Raw genomic sequence first — 19,006 nt, forward strand, 5'->3', positions numbered from 1 at the left:
CAAACACGAAGCACATCAACACAACACTTGCACATCACAAGAAGGACACCCACATCAACACAGCCACAACAACAGGAAAGAATGCAATGCAAGAAGGCATAATGCAAACTACATGATGATGCCACAAAATAAAACTAATCACACAACGGAAATGGAAATAAAGGAGAATCTTCTCGGGCGTCGATCTCGGGCTGTCACAACTCTCCTACACTACAAGAGGATCTCACCCCGAGATCCAAGAATGAAAGGGGGAGAGGATGAGAAAGCAAAAGGTAAAACTTAGTCGCTTCTTTGACAAACGAGAGAAACCAACGATCCTTGAAGGTTGCAAAGCGACGAGGAATGATATGAGAAACAAGAAAGAATTCACGGAAAATTTCGGCAGCACTTCGGTAGGAAAATGGGACAAAAAATTCGATAAGAAGAGAGAATTAGACAATATACATAACAAACAGCTAAATAGAACAGGGGAACACCATGATCTTGACAGAACAAGATGATAGACCCAGAAGAGCAACATCACAATGCCTCCGGAACAAGAGAATATGAACTAGCTCAAGCGGAAGAGGAGAATGAAGAAAAGAATGACAACTATCATCACAATAGAATTGAAGAGCCTCCGGACAGAGAATTGACGTAGTAGTTGGGAAACCAACAACGAAAAGAACAAGATAGTATTGGGCTTGTGAAAATCTTCTCAACATTTATGAGGTGGCAACCAACCACTAAAAGAAACAAGGATAGATGAAAGCAAAGATATCAAAACTTCTTACACCAAGAGGGTACCTTGAGAACTAGGATTAATGACAAGCACCATGATAGCAACAATTCATAGGAAAAGCTTTAGGTGAAATCCAAACCAAGATAGCTCAATGAAGAAATCATGGGTTGAAATATCTCATGATCATAGAATTGGTGGATTTAATTATCTCATTCTTGAAAGTAAAACTCTTCGAGGCTCCTACACTAACAAGAATGCTATAATACCACCTCAAAGGATAAAGGAAGAACAAATGCACTAAAATGCAAGGGAAAGAATGCTTGATATACTCCAACAGGAATCTTGCAGAATACTTTGAGAAAAAACCCATCCTTGAAGAACCACCAAGACGAGCCTCCGTATCAAAAGGATGATGCAAGATACGAAGGATGAAAGAATAAGAATGAAGCCTTGCAAAGACTTCGAAGAAGCTCCATGAAGAGATACTTGAGAAAACTTAGAACTCCGGAAAAGGAAAAAATAAGAACACTTGAGAAAAAGGATTTGATATTGTGAGCCACTCCGGAAGAAGAATTGAAACCATCTGATGAAGCAAGAATAAGAATTATGTTATGCTTATCCTTCATCAAATTGAATTGGTGACAAGCAATGGATTTAGCATACCCCTTATTCTTCAAGAAAAAATCTTGGAGAGACAGAGAGAAAAACACCACTTGAGGCATAATTGAAGGAAGCACTGGTAAGAATTCATAGTTGAATGGGAACACCATGAATTAATGGAGATACATGAGAATGAAGAGATCGTAAGTCACCTGAGAGAAAACTAGAACACGGCACTAGATAATCGAGAGACGAACGAAGAGACAACAATTGAGAAGAATTGAGGATGAAAGCTGAAAGCTGAGAACGAAGAATCTTCTAAAATGGTGGCCTTCGGAAGATCGAGAATGAAAACAACTCAGAAACACACCGAATAGCAAGAAGGAATTACTCATGATTGGAACAAATCAAGATGATAACACAAGGCTGAAATGATGAATCTGCAAGAGAATGAACCAAGATTTGAGAGAAACACTCCTTCAGATAGCAAGCTGAGAATGATGACGAGAAACAACACCAATAATTATTGAGACACTCCGGAATAATGAAGAATGAAAGGTTGAGCCAATATGAGAATTAATACAAATAGATCTTGAAGAAGTAATATGACTGATGGAAATCATACTTACGTCATATTTGAAAGATTTAGAGATCTCCAGAAAATTAGAAGAGACATATAAGATCCTGGGAAAAACCTATGGGCTATGGGCCCACTCAAAGAAGCCATCGTTGAAAAGATTGCTTAGAAGAGAGATATTGCACCGGTACAAATGAAGACTAGATGAGGTTAACACCTCGAAATAATTAAAAGAATTGAGAACACAAAACTCAGAGATATCTTCAGCACTCGGATAAAAAAAGAGGAATGAATAAACAACATAGGCTGATAAGAATTCCCAACATAGGAAAAAAATTACAAGGATGAAAAGAATATGATGACACGGATAAGTGCATTAAATTCACCGATAAGGATGACAAGAATGAACAAATATGACACGAATTTCCTAAGAATCGTCACAATGAATCACCGGGTAAGAGAGAACAGAACAGACAGCGGAAGCACCATGAAAAGAAACTCTTGGATGAAAATTGAATCACTGACGCAAAGGGGTGGGAGGGCGGGGGAAAACAAAGACAACTTGAGACAGATGAGACAAACTCCGGAAAGAATTGAGAGAATGATCTGCAACAATTAGAGAGGATTGAATTCAGTGAAGAGAAGCACACCGGTTGAAAAAGAATTAACATGACAATCTGATTTGAGAAGAAGGATTAGTACTCTCATAAAAATATGAGAACACCACTTAGGAAAGATTTGAAATCACCATTTGACACCGAAGCAACCCGAATTACCTTATTCAACAAAACAAAGGGAGAGGCTTATGAAACAAGCCAAAACAAACTGATGAGAAAGATTTCGTCCGATATTTTCGTGGAGAGGATCGCACGGGATCGAACCTTACAATAGCCATCCAGTGCAAGGCAGTGCACCCGACATATGAAGTGTCCCCGAGTCGTAGCAAGCTACAAGGACTCTTTAAGACACAACGAGAACCGTTGTAAGTCGACCGTCAACAACGAATCCACTAGATGTCGAACCCCAACCTAACATCATGCATTTGTTGGAAGATTGTCCTATAAGCAACTACTTGAATTCCCACCTAAGAATTCCCGAAATATCTGGTCATGCAATCTGGTACACGGATACAAGAAGTAGTTATCACACAACTCCTATACTAACCCGTCACCTGTATCACATCCGTCAACACGCAACCATAATCTTGGACCTTCATCTTCTACAGACCCTCGTGATCACAACGATACAAAGTATGGCAGTACTCCCGAACAATCTGCACCAGTACTGGGGACATCGGGGTTATCTCGCCACTACTAGTATTGAAGCAATTACAAACATCCTTCGTCCTGAGATACTAAGAAATCTAAATGATAACGATGTGCTCTAGAATCCCCTGGAGCTCAACTCCCCGGAAGAAAATCAAGTCAGACAGGAGGCACCAAGGCAGAACTCCGTCACATCGGCATCATATAGATTCCAAAAATATCCGCGTGATCCTAAAATTTTTTGAGTGAGAAGAGGAGTAGAATTAAAATATTACGTCAAGATTCTTCACCAGAGCATAGAAGAGGAGAAAAAAGAATTCTACTCTCTGATTTGTAACTAGACTCAAAGTATTTTTCACTAGACTTGACTTGGCCAAGTTCGATCAATCAAGGGGGCTCCTAGGTCGGTACTGCTCTGATACCAACTTGTCACGCCCAAGATGCGACCCTATCCTCAATTTGGCACGAGGACCTCGTCAGGGATAGAAGCGCATCTCGTTGTGTCACAAGAATGGATATCCTTACAAGTACATGTACTGAAAAGAAGAGTTATATATATATATATATATATATATAATTGGCTTACATTCGCCACAAGCTACATCAGAGTCACAGCAGTACAATACATAATCATCATGAAGAAGAGCAGGGTCCGACTACGGACGAAAAACAAACATGAAAAGAAGAACGACGTCCATCCTTGCTATCCCAGGCTGCCGGCCTGGAACCCATCCTAGATCGATGATGAAGAAGAAGAAGAAGCAACTCCAAATGAACAATCAACGTGCTCGCATCAAATAACCTTTACCTGTACCTGCAACTGGTGTTGTAGTAATCTGTGAGCCACAGGGGACTCAGCAATCTCATTTCCAAAGGTATCAAGACTAGCAAAGCTTAATGGGTGAGGTAAGGTTAAGTGGTGAGGTTGCAGCAGTGGCTAAGCATATATTTGGTGGCTAAACTTACGAGTACAAGATATAATAGGGGGAAGATCTACGCATAGCGGACGTGACTACTGATGATCAAATGAATAATCCTGAACACCTACCTACGTCACACATAACCCCACCGTGTCCTCGATCGGAGAAGGAACTCACGAAAGAGACAGTCATGGTTACGCACACAGTTGGCATATTTTAATTAAGTTAACTTCAAGTTATCTAGAACAAGTGTTAAACAAAGTTTCCATGTTGCCACATAACCGCGGGCACGGCTTTCCGAAAAGATTTAACCCTGCAGGGGTGCTCCAACTAGTCCATCACAAATTACCACAAGCCGCATAGAAATCCTCAATCATGAAGCTCGCGATCTCGTCGGATTCCCTAGTGGAAAACCTCAACTCTGAGATTAGCCAAAGCATCACCGGAATCCCGATGCACAAGATATCTCGTCAAAGATAAAACTAATCCAGCAAGGCCATCCGACGTGTCGACGATCCTCATAGGAGTCGCGTATCTCGTTCTCAGGACACGACGGATAAGCTACCCGTACGGAGACCTGATAGAAATCACCCAAGTTTCCTTGGGTTGGCCCCGCACAATGCTCTGCTTTGGACCAGCACCATCAGCACTTGCCCCCTTTATTATGTGAAATTACTCCTCGGGTTCATGATGCCATATGCTTTCAGTATTAACAGAATTATTATGTTGGGAAAATAGTACCAATGTTGGGCCTTGCCAGACTAGCTTTAATCTAAAACGAATTATCAAGGGGGTCCCCATAACAACCCCGGTCGTGTTAGGAGCGCTCAATTATGGAACATAACACCGGTAGCCGAAACTAAGGGGGTAAAGGTGGAACAAAACACCAGGCTAGAAAGGTCGAGCCTTCCACCTTTTACCAAGTATATAGGTGCATTAAATTAAATAGCATTTAAATATGGTGATATAACAAGGAACCCATGTTATCACATGGAAACATCTGCTCCTACAACTAGCAACGCTAACAACATGGTTAAACAAGCGGTAACATAGCCAATCAGTGGTTTGCTAGGTTGAACAGTTGAAGGTTTCATGGCATTGTTGAGAGGCTGATATTTAACATGTGGTAGGCAACGAGACATAATCGATAGAAGCGATAAACTAGCATGGCAATGATAGTACTGGTATATGGGGAAATGGTCATCTTGCCTGAGATCCGCTTGGAAAACGGCTCCGTGAAGTCGGTGAACCAACGTAGTCGAACGGGTCCTCACATTCCGACACGCTTGCGGAACTCTATCGAGACGGAGCAACCGGAAACAAACATCAACACAGATATTCACCACACGATGCACAACATGATGCACACCCTAATATGATGCATGATCAGATCAATGATCCAAGGGATGGCATGGAAATTCACCTCACGCAAACACTACACATTAAGTGAAGCTCGATATGCAACGAGTTGCATATGGACGAAACTCCACAACTAATTATTTAGTTCACTCCCGTTAATTTACACGGCAATAATAAATGTTGTTAACATGGCAAGGGGTGAAGCGGGTGATTCTACCAGTCAACCTAGTCGGTTAACACGCGGAACATAGATCGGAGCTACGTCACAAGAAACATGCAACACAAGATATCATGCCATGAATGCGTCATGCATGCAAGTTCACAACAACACCGACGAGAAGAGAAAGAAGCATGTGTCGCCACGGCGAGCGAGAGGGAACCATGGCGGCAAGACGGAAGCGATGCCACGGCAATGTTCCTATCACTATAACTCAACGAGATGTCGGTGCCAACAAATAGGGTGCGCGTGCGTGTCAAACCAATAATGATGGGGTGATCCCGGTTACCGGGTTCCCATGTGTCGAGGCACAACTAAAAGGAAGACAACGTGCAACGGGCAAACATATGGCGCAAACATACGATACATCTCATACATCATTTGCATTCGATACACGACACGTCCCATCGGTATACCTTCGAAGCGTGCATATCGGAGCGGATCGGATCGGTGAAAGAGAACAACTATCGTCGTGGAAGTTGTCGTACTCGGGTCTCGTCGACGGTAGTCGTACTCTTGCGTCGGTAGACGGGTCTTCGGCGACGGTAGTCGAACACGTTTCCGGGGGTCGTTGAGGACGTAGTTGTACACGGCGATCTTGTCGGTTCCATGAAGGAGGGGATGGTGCACGCGGTCTTCAGCGACGGCAACCCGCGACAGCAGCAACAACTAGCAACTAAAAACTAACGCCAAGCTACGACAGGCAACCACAAGCAGCAACAACTAATAGCATGCGTCAGCACAAGCAACTAGCTTCGGCAAGCGGCACCAAGCAAGCTAGCATCTACTAATGCAGCCAGCAACAACAACTAACAGCATCTAGCTATAGCAGCTAGCTACCTACATCAACTAGCAACTAGCAGCAACACTCTAGCAGCAACGGCACGCAACAATAGCAAGGCAAGCTAGCACTATCTAGCAGCAGCAAGCAGCACAAACAACAGCAACATCTTCAGGCAACGCGTGCAGGCAAGCACAACAAGCATCCGGCCGCGGGAACAAGAACAACAACAAGAGGCTCAGCTAGTAGCAGCTACAGCCTACAGGTACGCATGCAGGCAAACACGGCAAGCAGAAACCGGCTAAGCAACTAGCCTAGCGGTAGCAAGCAGCGCGCAGGCACGCAGCAACAGGCAAGCAAAAACGGCAGCAAGAGCAAGCTAGCATGCATCGGAAGCAACAAGGCAACAACAGGGCAAGGCAAGCGGAGCAGCAAAGTAGCGGCAACTAAGCAACAACACACATCAGGCAACAATAGGCAAGCAGGCTACGGCCTAGCATCAGGCAGTAGCAACGGCACGCACCCAGCATCTACCAGCAGCAGCAACGGCAGCAGGGGAGAGCATAGGGCGCGCGGGACCAAGGCGAGCAGCAGCAGGGGCAAGCCGGCGGCGGGGCGAGCACCGGCGGGGCGGGCCGACTAAGGGTCTCGGGAGGCGCGCACGGGCCTGGAGGCGGCGAGATCGGGGGGGAACTGGAGGCGGGCTACGGCAGGGCGGTGGCGGTGCATAGAGGAGAGGACATAGGCGGCCCGGGCGACCGGAATCGGCGCGTCGGCGGAGGACGGCTATGGCGGCGTGTTCGGGACGACCTCCTTCGACGGGGGCGAGGGGAGGTGCACTGCGGGGCCATGGCTGCCGTAGCAGGACGAGGCCAGCGAGCACGGCGCCCTAGGGGAGGCGAGCACGCAGCTGGCGGCCGGCGAGCCAAGGCGAGAAAGAGGGCGAGGGGAGGCGGTTCGATGGGGGGGAGAAGGGGATCGGGACGAGGGGAGGACGACGCGCACGGGGGACGACGGGAGGAAGAGGGGATCGGCTGGAGGGGTCGGCTCTCGCTAGGGTTGGAGGGGCCGGCTGGGCCTTGGGCCTTGGCCAGCTCGGTTGGCTCCCTCTCCCTCTCACTTGGTTTTTTTATTTTAAAAGCAGAAAAACTCAAACAAAGGAAAAGGTTTTTAACAAAAAAAATGCTCTTGGCTTCTTGAAACATATACCCCAACTATAAAATAGATTGGGCATTTTTAAAATAATAAAATGAAACCTTTTTTTGAAGAATAAAATAAAACCTCTTTTAAAAATAAAACGAGTCTCTAGTTTGAAAAATAAACAAAAGGAAAAAAATAAAGGAAACCCAAGGGTTGCCCCCACATTTAATAAAAAGGAGTTTTAAAAGAAGACGATTTTTTAAAAGTGGGTTAAAACTGAAATCTTTTACGCAACCACAAAATAGAATAGAGAGGGGAGAAGGGTTTTTTCCCTAGTGGAGCAACATGTGGGTTTTGACATGCACTTGTTGCCCCCACACCTAAACAAACACGAAGCACATCAACACAACACTTGCACATCACAACAAGGACACACACATCAACACAACCACAACAACAGGAAAGAATGCAATGCAAGAAGGCATAATGCAAAGTTCATGATGATGCCACAAAATAAAACTAATCACACAACGGAAACGGAAATAAAGGAGAATCTTCTGGGGCGTCGGTCTCGGGCTGTCACAAAGGAGGTCAGCAAATCGAACATCACCATCCATAAAACCTTTTGTGTTCTACTCGAGATAACATCTACGCATGAACCTAGCTCTGATACCACTGTTGGGGAACGTTGCATGGGAAACAAAAAATTTCCTACACACACGAAGACCTATCATGGTGATGTCCATCTACGAGTGGAGATTATATCTATGTACCCTTGTAGATCGCACAACGGGAAGCATTAAGAAACACGGTTTATGTAGTGGAACGTCTTCGCCCTCGAACCGTCCCACGAACCGTCCCGCGATCCGTCCCATGACCCGTTCCGATCTAGCGCCGAACGGACGGCACCTCCGCGTTCGGCACACGTACAACTCGACGATGATCTCAGCCTTCTTGATCCAGCAAGCAAGACAGAGAAGTAGATGAGTTCTCCGACAGCGTGACAACGCTCCGGTGGTGGTGATGATCTACTCCTGCATGGCTCCGCCCGAGCTCCGTAGAAATCCGATCTAGAGGCAAAACTATGTGGAATAGGCTAGAGTTGCACATGGCAAAGTTGTGTCTCAAAAGGCCCTAAACCACCACTATATATAGGAGGAGGGGGGAGGGGCTAGCCTAGAGGCACAAGGCCTCAAGGTGCGCCAGCCGCCAGGAGGAGGAGGACTCCTCCTCCAATTCGGTTTGGGAAGGAGGAGTCCTCCTCTTCCTTCCCACCTCCCTCTTTCCTTTTTTTCTTCTTTTCTTTTGGTATTTCTTTATGTGGCGCCATAGTCCTCTTGGGATGACTCCACCAGCCCACTAGGGGCTTGGTGCGCCACCCTAGGGCCTTGGGCTCACTCCCGGGTGGGTGGGCCCCTCCCGATAAACACCCAGAACCCATTCTTCACTCCCGGTACACTCCCGGAATTGCCCGAAACTTTCCGGTGACCAAATGAAACCATCCTATATATCAATATTCGTTTTCGGACCATTCCAGAAATCCTCGTGACGTCTGTGATCTCATCCGAGACTCTGAACAACATTCGATAACCACACATATAACTCAACTATACTAAAACATCACCGAACCTTAAGTGTGCAGACCCTGCGGGTTCGAGAACTATGTAGACATGACCCGAGGCACTCCTCGGTCAATATCCAATAGCGGGACCTGGATGCCCATATTGGATCCTACATATTCTCCGAAGATCTTATCGGTTGAACCTCAGTGTCAAGGATTCATATAATCCCGTATGTCATTCCCTTTGTCCTTTGGTATGTTACTTGCCCAAGATTCGATCGTCGGTATCCGCATACCTATTTTAATCTCGTTATTGGCAAGTCTCTTTACTCGTTCCGTAATACAAGATCCCGTGACTTACACTTAGTCACATTGCTTGCAAGGCTTGTGTGTGCTGTTGTATTACCGAGTGGGCTCCGAGATACCTCTCCGTCACACGGAGTGACAAATCCCAGTCTCGATCCATACTAACTCAACGGACAGCTTCGGAGATACTTGTAGAGCACCTTTATAGTCACCCAACTACATTGTGACGTTTGATGCACACAAGGTATTCCTCCGGTGCCAGTGAGTTATGTGATCTCATGGTCATAGGAATAAATACTTGACACGCAGAAAACAATAGCAATAAAACGACACGATCAATATGCTACGTTCATAGTTTGGGTCTAGTCCATCACATGATTATTCTAATGATGTGATCCAGTTATCGAGTGACAACACTTGCACATAGTCAGAAAACCTTGACTATCCTTGATCAACTGGCTAGCCAACTAGAGGATTGCTAGGGACATTGTTTTGCCTATGTATCCACACATGTATCTATGTTTTCATTCAATACAATTATAACATGGATAATAAACGATTATCTTTGTAACAGGAAATATAATAATAACTATTTATCATTGCCTCTAGGGCATATTTCCAACAAATTCCTCATCTTCAATATCTTCATGAGGAATATCAATCTCATCGCAATTTCTTCGCGATCAAAGTCTTCAAGGAAAGACCAAAGTCTTCACCCGAATACATACATTTTTAGGGGTCGATATTCATCGGATAACTCAAACTCCTCAGCAACTTATAGAGCCTGTGTACACTCACAAACATATCAGTCTCTTAACCTATAAGTCTTCAAACCACCAAAATCACTAAGGGGCACTAGATGCACTTACAAGTAGGGATAGTAAGATCAAACACAAAGATTGACACAGAGATTTTTGGCGTGGTTTCGGTAGGTGGTGCTATCGTGCGTCCATGTTGATGGAGACTTCAACCCACATATGGTAATGACCGCGAGTGTCCACGGAGGGCTCAACCCATGAAGAGTCCACAGAGAAGCGACCTTGTCTATTCCATCATGGCTTACGTCCATGAAGGACTAGCCTCACTGTGGGTAGATCATCATGAAGTAGGCAATCTCCTTGCCCTTACAAACTTATTGGTTCAACTCCACACGAAGTCGGAGGCTCCCAAGCGACACCTAACCAATCTAGGAGACACCACTCTCCAAAAGGTAATAGATGTGGTAGTATGATGAACTCCTTGCTCTTGTGCTTCAAAAGATAGTCTCCTCAACACTCAATCACTCCCTCACATATTTGGCTTGGGTAGAAGAGATTGATTGGGTGGAAAGCAACTTGGGGAGGCTAGAAATGAAGATTCATGCGGTAGGAATGGAATATTTTGATCTCAACACATGAGTAGGTGGATCTCCCTTAGAAAATGGATGAGGCAAGTGTTGGTTCGTTCTAAGTGCTTCCTCTACGAATGAGAGGCTGGTGGAGGGGTATATATAAACATTTCCAAAAATCCAACCGTTACAACATTATTGCCCAACCGAGTGAAACCGAAGGGAAACTCGGTTGCATCGACTAGTGCAAAATGTGGCAACTTTAGCCTTTTCGGTGAGTCTGATATAGAAATCTCAAAGGGTTTGATTTTGGCTGGCCTAGGCAGCTACAAAAACTCGGTGGCACCGATTTGCAAAACTCGGAGATTCCGATTTAGCAAATGGCTATCGAGGGAGTTGGCCACTGTTTTTCGGTCAGGCCGAAACCAAACTTAGTGGTACCCAGATGTTAAGGCTTGGCTTAGAATCTGTCTAGGGTAGAACTCGGTATGGCCGATTTGAAAATAACTGTGGCACCGAATTTGACTTTGGGGTTTGGGCAGAATATTTGTTGGAGAATTTCATGAGTAATTTTGGTGGCTAATCTCTAAGAACTTGAGCAACTAGATCATCATAGACACCTCATCCCCTTTTAATAATATTGGCTTTCCTATGGACTCAAATTTCATTTCTCACAAAATTAAAATGTAGAGCCTTGAAGCTTGTTGCTAATCGATGTTCCTTGCATCTATGAGATCTCCTCACAATCCTTAGCCAATTCATCACTGAACTTTTCCTGAAATATACTTGGTAGAACAATTAGCCCAATGACATATACATTGTTTTAATTTACCAAAACCACCTAGGGAGAATTTGTGCTTTCACCGGCACACTTGTTCATGTGTTAGTGTGTGCATGTACGGGAGACGGAATGTGGGCTGGGTTCGTGGTTGAGGGATGACAGGTATGGTTTCCTCCTTTGACGTGTTAGTCATGGTGGGGTGCCACATCTAGAGATCGATGGCGTGTCCAGGGTGTTGCCCCAGTCCGATTCGTTCAACAACAATGGCTTCACTTTCGGTGAGCCATCTTGGAGGTCCACAAAGCTGCATATCAACGATGGAGCCGCGCCGAGATCGAATGAGGAGGTGATCCATCATTTTTTTTCTTTGGTGGCTCCTGTGGTGGTGCCAGACGCACGTGATGGGCGTTGATGTCAAGCTTAATGATGTTCCGCTATCTTTTCAGTTTTGATATGTCGGTCTTTATGTGATTTGTGCTTTGTGTTTTTTATGATATGAATGAAGCACATATTATCATGAAAAATAATGTACGGGTGTGCTAGTGCGTGCTTGTACGGGTTAAGGACTTTGTATTATTTCGTGGTATGAATACGCGTATTTTTTTTTAAAAGCTAGCAGACAGATCTCGCATGTACTCCCTCCGTTTCAAAATATAAGACCTTTTAGAGATTTTACTATAGACTACTCCCTCCGCTCGTAAATAAGAGTCTTTCTAGAGGTTCTACTAGAAAACTACGGGCGTGCTCAGATCTCCTCCCGCTCCACACTTCACAAATTCCTAGGGTGGAGTCGAGCCGAACGAAAAAGCACCAAGAAGCTGGTTACGGGAAGCTATGGTGGCTGGTAGTGCAAAAATCTGGAGCAGCTTCGGCCGAGCTCCACCAAAACAAGAATCTGGAGTTCACATATATTACAACCAATATGCCATCGCCTAAGAAAACGTTTCAGTTGAGCTCCTCCACGCACAGAAAAGAATCACTCGATCGAACCATTTTTCTCTCCTCTCTGCCTCGATCGCTGAGTTGGGCTGCCTCCAGCTGGGCTGCAAAGCTACGAGAAGTTGTCGATCGAGCAGAACGTTTCTGTGATCGCTGCGTAGAGTTAGAAGCGAGGAGGAGAAGCTGCATATGGGAAATTTTGAGAAGCTAAAGGAGAGCCGAACACGCCCTACATACAGATGTATATAGACATACTTTAAAATGTAGATTAATTCATTTTTCTTTGTATATAGTCTCCTAGTAAAATCTCTAAAAAGAACTTATATTTAAGAACTAAGGAAGTACATACAAAGCAAAATGTGTAAATCTATATTTTAAAATATGTTTATATACATGTATTTTGTAATAATTTTTTAAAAGGTTTTATATTTAATAACGGAGGGAGTAGGAAAATGGACTGCCAAAACTGACACGTTGTTACTGCAAAACAACGCCGGCTCAATCAGTTCCCGCCCTTGCTCTCTTCCTTCCGTCTCCGTACGAATGCGGTCTCGGCTCGCCCTCCTCCTCCCGCCGCACCTCCTCCGCCGCCTCGACGGCCGCACCCTCTCCACGCCGCTGCTCGACCCCCTCATCCGCACGACCTCTTCCTCGCCCTCCACCCCGCACCACTCCTTCTCCCTCTACCTCCTCCTCCTCCGCTCCGCGCTGCGACCCTCCCACCTCACCTTCCCCTTCCTTGGCCGCGCCGCCGCTCGCCTCGCATCCCCGCGCCTCGCCCTCTCGCTCCACGCGCACCCGCTCCGGCTCGGACTCCTCCCCTGGGACCTCTATGTCGCAAATTCCCTTGTCCACATGTATGCCGCGTGCGCGCTCCCGGACCTTGCCCGCCGCCTATTCGACGAAATACCGCGGCCAAACCTTGTCTCCTGGAATGCCCTTCTCGATGGCTATGCTAAGTGCCGCGACCTCCTCTCCGCCCGATGTGTGTTCAACCGGATGCCCCAGCGGGACGTGGTCTCCTGGAGCGCTATGATCGACGGGTGTGTCAAGTGCGGGGAGCATCGCGAGGCGCTGGCGTTGTTCGAGATGATGGAGGCCGCGGGGGCTGGCAATGGCGTTAGAGCGAACGATGTCACAATGGTCAGTGTGCTAGGCGCCTGCGCTCATCTGGGGGACCTTGGGCGGGGAAGGCAGATGCATCGCTACCTTCAGGAGCATGGCTTCCTGCTGAACCTCAGGCTCGCCACCTCTCTTGTGGACATGTACGCCAAGTGCGGGGCAATCAGCGAGGCGCTTGAGGTGTTCCGGGCCGTGCCAGTGACCACCACCGATGTTCTGATATGGAACGCTGTGATTGGTGGACTTGCAGTGCATGGTTTGAGCATGGAGTCGGTGGAGATTTTCCAGGAGATGCAAAATTCTGGTGTTGTGCCCGATGAGATCACATACCTTGTGTTGTTAAGTGCTTGCGTACATGGTGGTCTAGTGGGTGAGGCCTGGAGGTTATTTCGCTCACTTGAAGTGCAAGGGCTGAGACCACATGTCGAGCACTATGCTTGTCTTGTAGATGTGCTTGGTCGAGCGGGCCACTTGGAAGAAGCATATGGTGTTGTTAAGAGTATGCCAATGGAACCCAACGTGTCTGTACTTGGTGCTCTCTTGAATGCATGCCATTTGCATGGATGGGTTGAGCTGGGGGAGGTAGTCGGCAGGCAGCTTGTCCAATTGCAGCCAGATCATGATGGCAGGTACATTGGGTTGTCCAATATCTATGCTATTGCTAGGCGGTGGCAAGAGGCAAAGAAAGCAAGAAAGGTGATGGAGGAGAGAGGAGTGAAAAAGATCCCTGGGTTTAGTGAGATCGATGTCGGTGGAAGGCTCCACAGGTTTATTGCCCATGACAAGGCTCATTCTGGCTCAAGAGAGATATATGCGTTGCTTAATCTTATAACGGTTGAGATGAAAATGAAGGATGATGTTGCCATTCCAGAGTACTTCTGTACATGCAGATAGGAGAATGAGTGCCTAATGGATCTCTAGAAAGTAAGTTCTCCTGCAGCATTCTGATCATGCATTCTGGTTACTCATGTAGACTTGGTTTCTGTTGAAATTTTGCCTGTCAAACATAACCTAGTTGTGAGAAGATCCATCAAGAGCCAGATATTTGAAGAGGAGATGAAATACATGCGTACGCCACTACGGGAAGTAGAGCTATAGAAGAAGTATGACGTGTGCATATAGTCTTGAGATTCTTTGAGCTGCCAGTGGAAAAGCGCATTCTGTTGCTGGACGGCAATTAGAGAGTATCAAACATCTTCAGCAACTGTTTCACCCCTTGCTTCTGCTTGTATGGACGATTGGTCATCAGACGGATAGATAAGGACAAGAACATTCCAAAGACCGTGACTATTCATGCAGACGGTGCTAAACCATGTCATAGAGATTTCATCATTACACATTACAAGTATGCTTCACAAATTGATTCACTGGCCATATTTTTTCTCAAGAATCTGCAGTTGTAGAAATGTACCAATTGCTAGGGCCATGCGCCAGAACTGCGCATGTAGCCGGTGCTGAGCTTTGCCCGTTAACGAGATCTCTGGTTGTGTATAGCACTCAAAGGTGAAACAACAATGTACGTATTCCTATTTATGTTTTAACCTTGGTTCGCAAAACTAGTGTTGCTTAGTTATATGTATTCCTATTTATGTTTTAACCTTGGTTCGCAAAACTAGTGTTGCTTAGTTATATATTTCTATCATGCCAAACAACGGGAGCACGTTGTATTAGAATGTCATATGCAATTTGTGCTATGAATAGTGAAATTATTTTACTGAAAATCATATGGTACTTCACTAAAGAAACAATATTTTGTTTAATACTCCCTCCGTTCCAAAATACTTGTCGTGGTTTTAGTTCAAAAGTAAGTACACAACGAGTAGTTAGCAAATAACACGACCTGTGTATCCACCCCCCCTTTCACATTTTCTCCTTTTTTTTCTTGTTTTATAATATCTCTATTCACATTATCAATTTAATTCTGTAAAAATTATAACACAATGATTTTATTTTTATGGATATACACGCAAATTTTACCACCCAATTGATCTAGTACTGAAAAGGGAACTTTGCATATCTGCTGTGTCAGTGAAGAAAAACAATTAAGTTCTGCAGAGAGATGCAAACAGGGTGCAAATCTTGCAAACACAGGAACCAATGAGCTACATGCACCTCCTTAAAATTCTAATTTGGCACTAGAAAGAACTCAAGATTTAGTCAGCAAAAACGCAAAATCCATGTTAAGCTGTACACCCAAGATTTCTACTCCAAAAAGGACTGCTTCAGTTTTGATTTTCCAGCTCTTATGCAAACATGTAATGCCCAACTATGTGGATAGCGGACACTGCATGTGTTTAACCCCACAAATCCAGGCATAGATATTATTTAGTGATGATAGCAGTAGGGCTGCCAAATCGTTTGTTTTTAGTTATCACGTTCTCTGATTTGTATGGTAAACAGCAAACCCAAGTGGCATTTCAGCCGCTGCTGTTTCTGGATGTTAAAGTCATGAAGAGGAACATCTCATCCATATTTTGTGTCATTGTGTTCTCACAAGCTTGGGTGTCCACTTGTGCCATGTAAACCATCTACCATCTCCAGCTTTAATATCAGCAATCCTCCTCTTCAGATCAAGGCCTTTCTTTTTTTTCTCATCACTAGCCAATTCTTTCGAATGGCTTATCAGGGGATGCTCTGGTGTTCCAAGGTCACTGCTATCGACAATCTTCTGCACCATCTCCAGCACCTCGCTCATCTTAGGTCTATACCTTGCATTGCGTACCAGGCACTTGTTTGCTAGCGAGGCAATCTTGGCTGCCGACTTCAGGCTGTAGTTCCCTTCGAGCCTTGGATCCATTATGGTCTCAAACTTCTTGGTGTCAGAGGAGTAGGGCTTCACCCATTCCACAAGGTTCTGTTCACCCCTCGGCCTGTTCCGGTCCAGGGGCCGCCGGCCTGTGAGGAGTTCGTAGAGAACTACTCCATAGCTCCATATGTCATTCTTACTGCTGAGGCGTCCCGTATGGATATACTCAGGAGCTGCGTACCCTATAGTACCCACCACCTGTTTGGATGTCAAATGAAAAGAGAGATTTAAATATTTATAGGCAACAAATGTAAGGTATCTAGAGTTAAGCTACAAACAGAGGCTATTTTTACTTGCAAATTTATCATCACATGTGATAAAATGCTACAATTGGAAATCAGCCAGAAAAGATAGCTGATTTTTACCAACCAGCAGGGTTAGCTGGCTTTCCTAACCTGTCTTCCTGCACTAGCATGTTGACAAACCCGGAAGTGCCTAACTGCCTAATCTTCGTTCTGCTTGTTTATCTAGGATGATGGTATCGTCAATTTCTTATTTCACAAGCCGATAATATTTTTAAAGTAGTTGCTAACTGCTAAGCATCCATTCACGTGGAGGAGTTCCTTTTAACCACTCCTGGTTTTGGGTTTGTCTAACAAGCAGGGAAGGCCAAAATATGAACTATTCTTGCTACTGACTACCTAGTACCTACTGAACTGATCATTCTTGGGTGAAGTCGCAAAGCTGCCTTTGAAAGTCAGAGTATGCTATGCAATATGTCAGCGTTGTGCCATGAAATTGAGAATAGTGTCATCAGATGCTGGGCAAAGAAATGGGCTTTCGGCTGCTCGTTACATACCGCTGTTGAAACATGGCTTCCCTCTTGCGGCCCCAGTCTAGCCAAGCCGAAGTCCGACAGTTTTGCGTTCCAGTTCTCGTCGAGCAGGATGTTTGAAGGCTTCAGATCACGGAATATTATCTGGAAGAATATATCCATAGATGCACATGATATCAGGGCTGGGTAAAAGGCAAGGGACTCTAAAATAGGTGATGCTCCTATGATCTTATCTTTCAGCAATCATAGCATTTGAATGGGTTGCCGCATGCCAATGATGAGGCTTACCTTGAATTCGGAATCTTCGTGCAGGTACTTGAGACCACGAGCAGTGTCGAGTGCTACTCTCAGCCTCATTGCCCATGAAACGGCCTTCTGTGATCTTGTTGACAGGTGATCAGCCAGGCTTCCGTGAGGCATGAACTCGTAGACGAGCAGCAGCTGAATCCCCCTCTCGTCGTCTTCTGCACAGTAGCCGATGAGCTTCACCAGGTTGGGATGATCCACCACCCCAAGAAAGTTCACCTCGGTCACCCATTCCTTATGCCCCTGGATGACGGATCAAAGCATTGGTTATCATCTGCATCCAGCCATCCAGATTACGGATGATTGTTCGGGTGGATGATCGGATTCAGATGGCCGCCATGGATGAGCTCTGACACCATGTTTATGTTGAGTTGGGATGAGCTGGAAACAATGCATGAGGGAAAGAAGAGAATGGCACCTGGAGGCCTTTGCGTCCAAGCTGCTTGATGGCGACATCGAGGCTCCGGCGCGGCTCGAGGGCGCTCCGGATGGTGCCGCGGTAGACGCAGCCAAAACCGCCCTCGCCAATCATGAGTGCGCGGCTGAAGCTCCTGGTGGCGCTCTTGAGCTCCTGGAAGGTGAAGATGCGGAGGTCATTGTTGGGCCGCTGCGGCAGCGATAGCTGCCGGTACCGGCCGAACGACTCGACGCTGATCTCGGACGAGACGGTGAGCGAGCAGCACTCTGAGCCCGACCGCCGCACGTCATGGTCCGTGGAGATGCTGCTGTTGGAACGTGCCGACTGAGACTGTGCAGGCCCCTGCAGCTCCTCCTTCTCCCGCTCCTTCTCCCAGCTCGCGAACCGGAAGCACTGCATCTCGCTTCTTCTGCTTTGACCCTCCTGCCCTGCAATAACACCACATGATCACAGCATCAAAGGGCCAACCTTTCAACTACTACAGTAGTAATCAGTTTCAGACGGCGGTAAAGGCAAACTCTCAAGACCGGGACAGAGGAACCATAGGAATGGGATCTTGGAAGCACTGATTGTGAAGAAGACTAGGTGCAGAAAGCAGCGGAAAAGAGCCATTATTCTACAACCAGAAGGAGAGAGAAAGAAACCTTGAAGGCAGGCATCAAAAGAAGAAAACTAAAGGGGTTTCAAAAGAGGCAAAAGAGATTGACACTTTTCAGATAAAGATGAGATCCTACGGGATCAATCAACTACCAATGCAAAGACGCACCAATCTAAACAAGGACGGTTGATGGAGACGATCAGCTTGACGGAAATCGCAAGATCTTTCCAGCCAACAACCGACCAACCAACTGCTCAACCTTGTTCTCCAAACCCAAGCTCTCTTCGCGGCATGGGTCGTTTCCTGCTCGCCTGCGCAGAACCGCCTAGCTGAGCCTCCCCCGCATGGGGGTTGGGAGGAAGAAGACGCGGCTGCTTTAGGTTCAGGGTATCGGATTTGGATTGGATTGCGTAGTTAGCAGGTCAATGGCTGGCCGGCTCCTGCTTCAGGCTGTCTCTTTCTGCTTGGTTGGTCGCTCGCTGCTCGC

The 19,006-nt window shown here is 46.0% G+C and overlaps 2 protein-coding genes across 2 annotated transcripts; one reads left to right on the forward strand and one right to left on the reverse strand.

Annotated features, from left to right (window-relative positions):
* The first annotated feature begins 13,000 nt into the window (after positions 1-13,000).
* LOC123429726 (pentatricopeptide repeat-containing protein At5g08305) lies at positions 13,001-15,175 on the forward strand. Its single transcript, XM_045113736.1, has one exon. It carries the CDS (start codon positions 13,038-13,040, stop codon positions 14,508-14,510), a length of 1,473 nt encoding a protein of 490 aa, XP_044969671.1. The 5' UTR covers positions 13,001-13,037; the 3' UTR covers positions 14,511-15,175.
* A 431-nt stretch (positions 15,176-15,606) lies between these two features.
* LOC123429737 (serine/threonine-protein kinase PCRK1-like) lies at positions 15,607-18,681 on the reverse strand. The gene is made up of 5 exons (XM_045113743.1): positions 18,449-18,681; positions 17,922-18,349; positions 17,486-17,746; positions 17,222-17,341; positions 15,607-16,620 (listed from the first exon to the last, which is right to left on the reverse strand). Exons 1-5 carry the CDS (start codon positions 18,531-18,533, stop codon positions 16,096-16,098), a joined length of 1,419 nt encoding a protein of 472 aa, XP_044969678.1. The 5' UTR covers positions 18,534-18,681; the 3' UTR covers positions 15,607-16,095.
* Positions 18,682-19,006: the final 325 nt, after the last annotated feature.

This window comes from Hordeum vulgare, chromosome 1H, assembly GCF_904849725.1.
Source record: "Hordeum vulgare subsp. vulgare chromosome 1H, MorexV3_pseudomolecules_assembly, whole genome shotgun sequence".
Classification (NCBI taxonomy): domain Eukaryota; kingdom Viridiplantae; phylum Streptophyta; class Magnoliopsida; order Poales; family Poaceae; genus Hordeum; species Hordeum vulgare.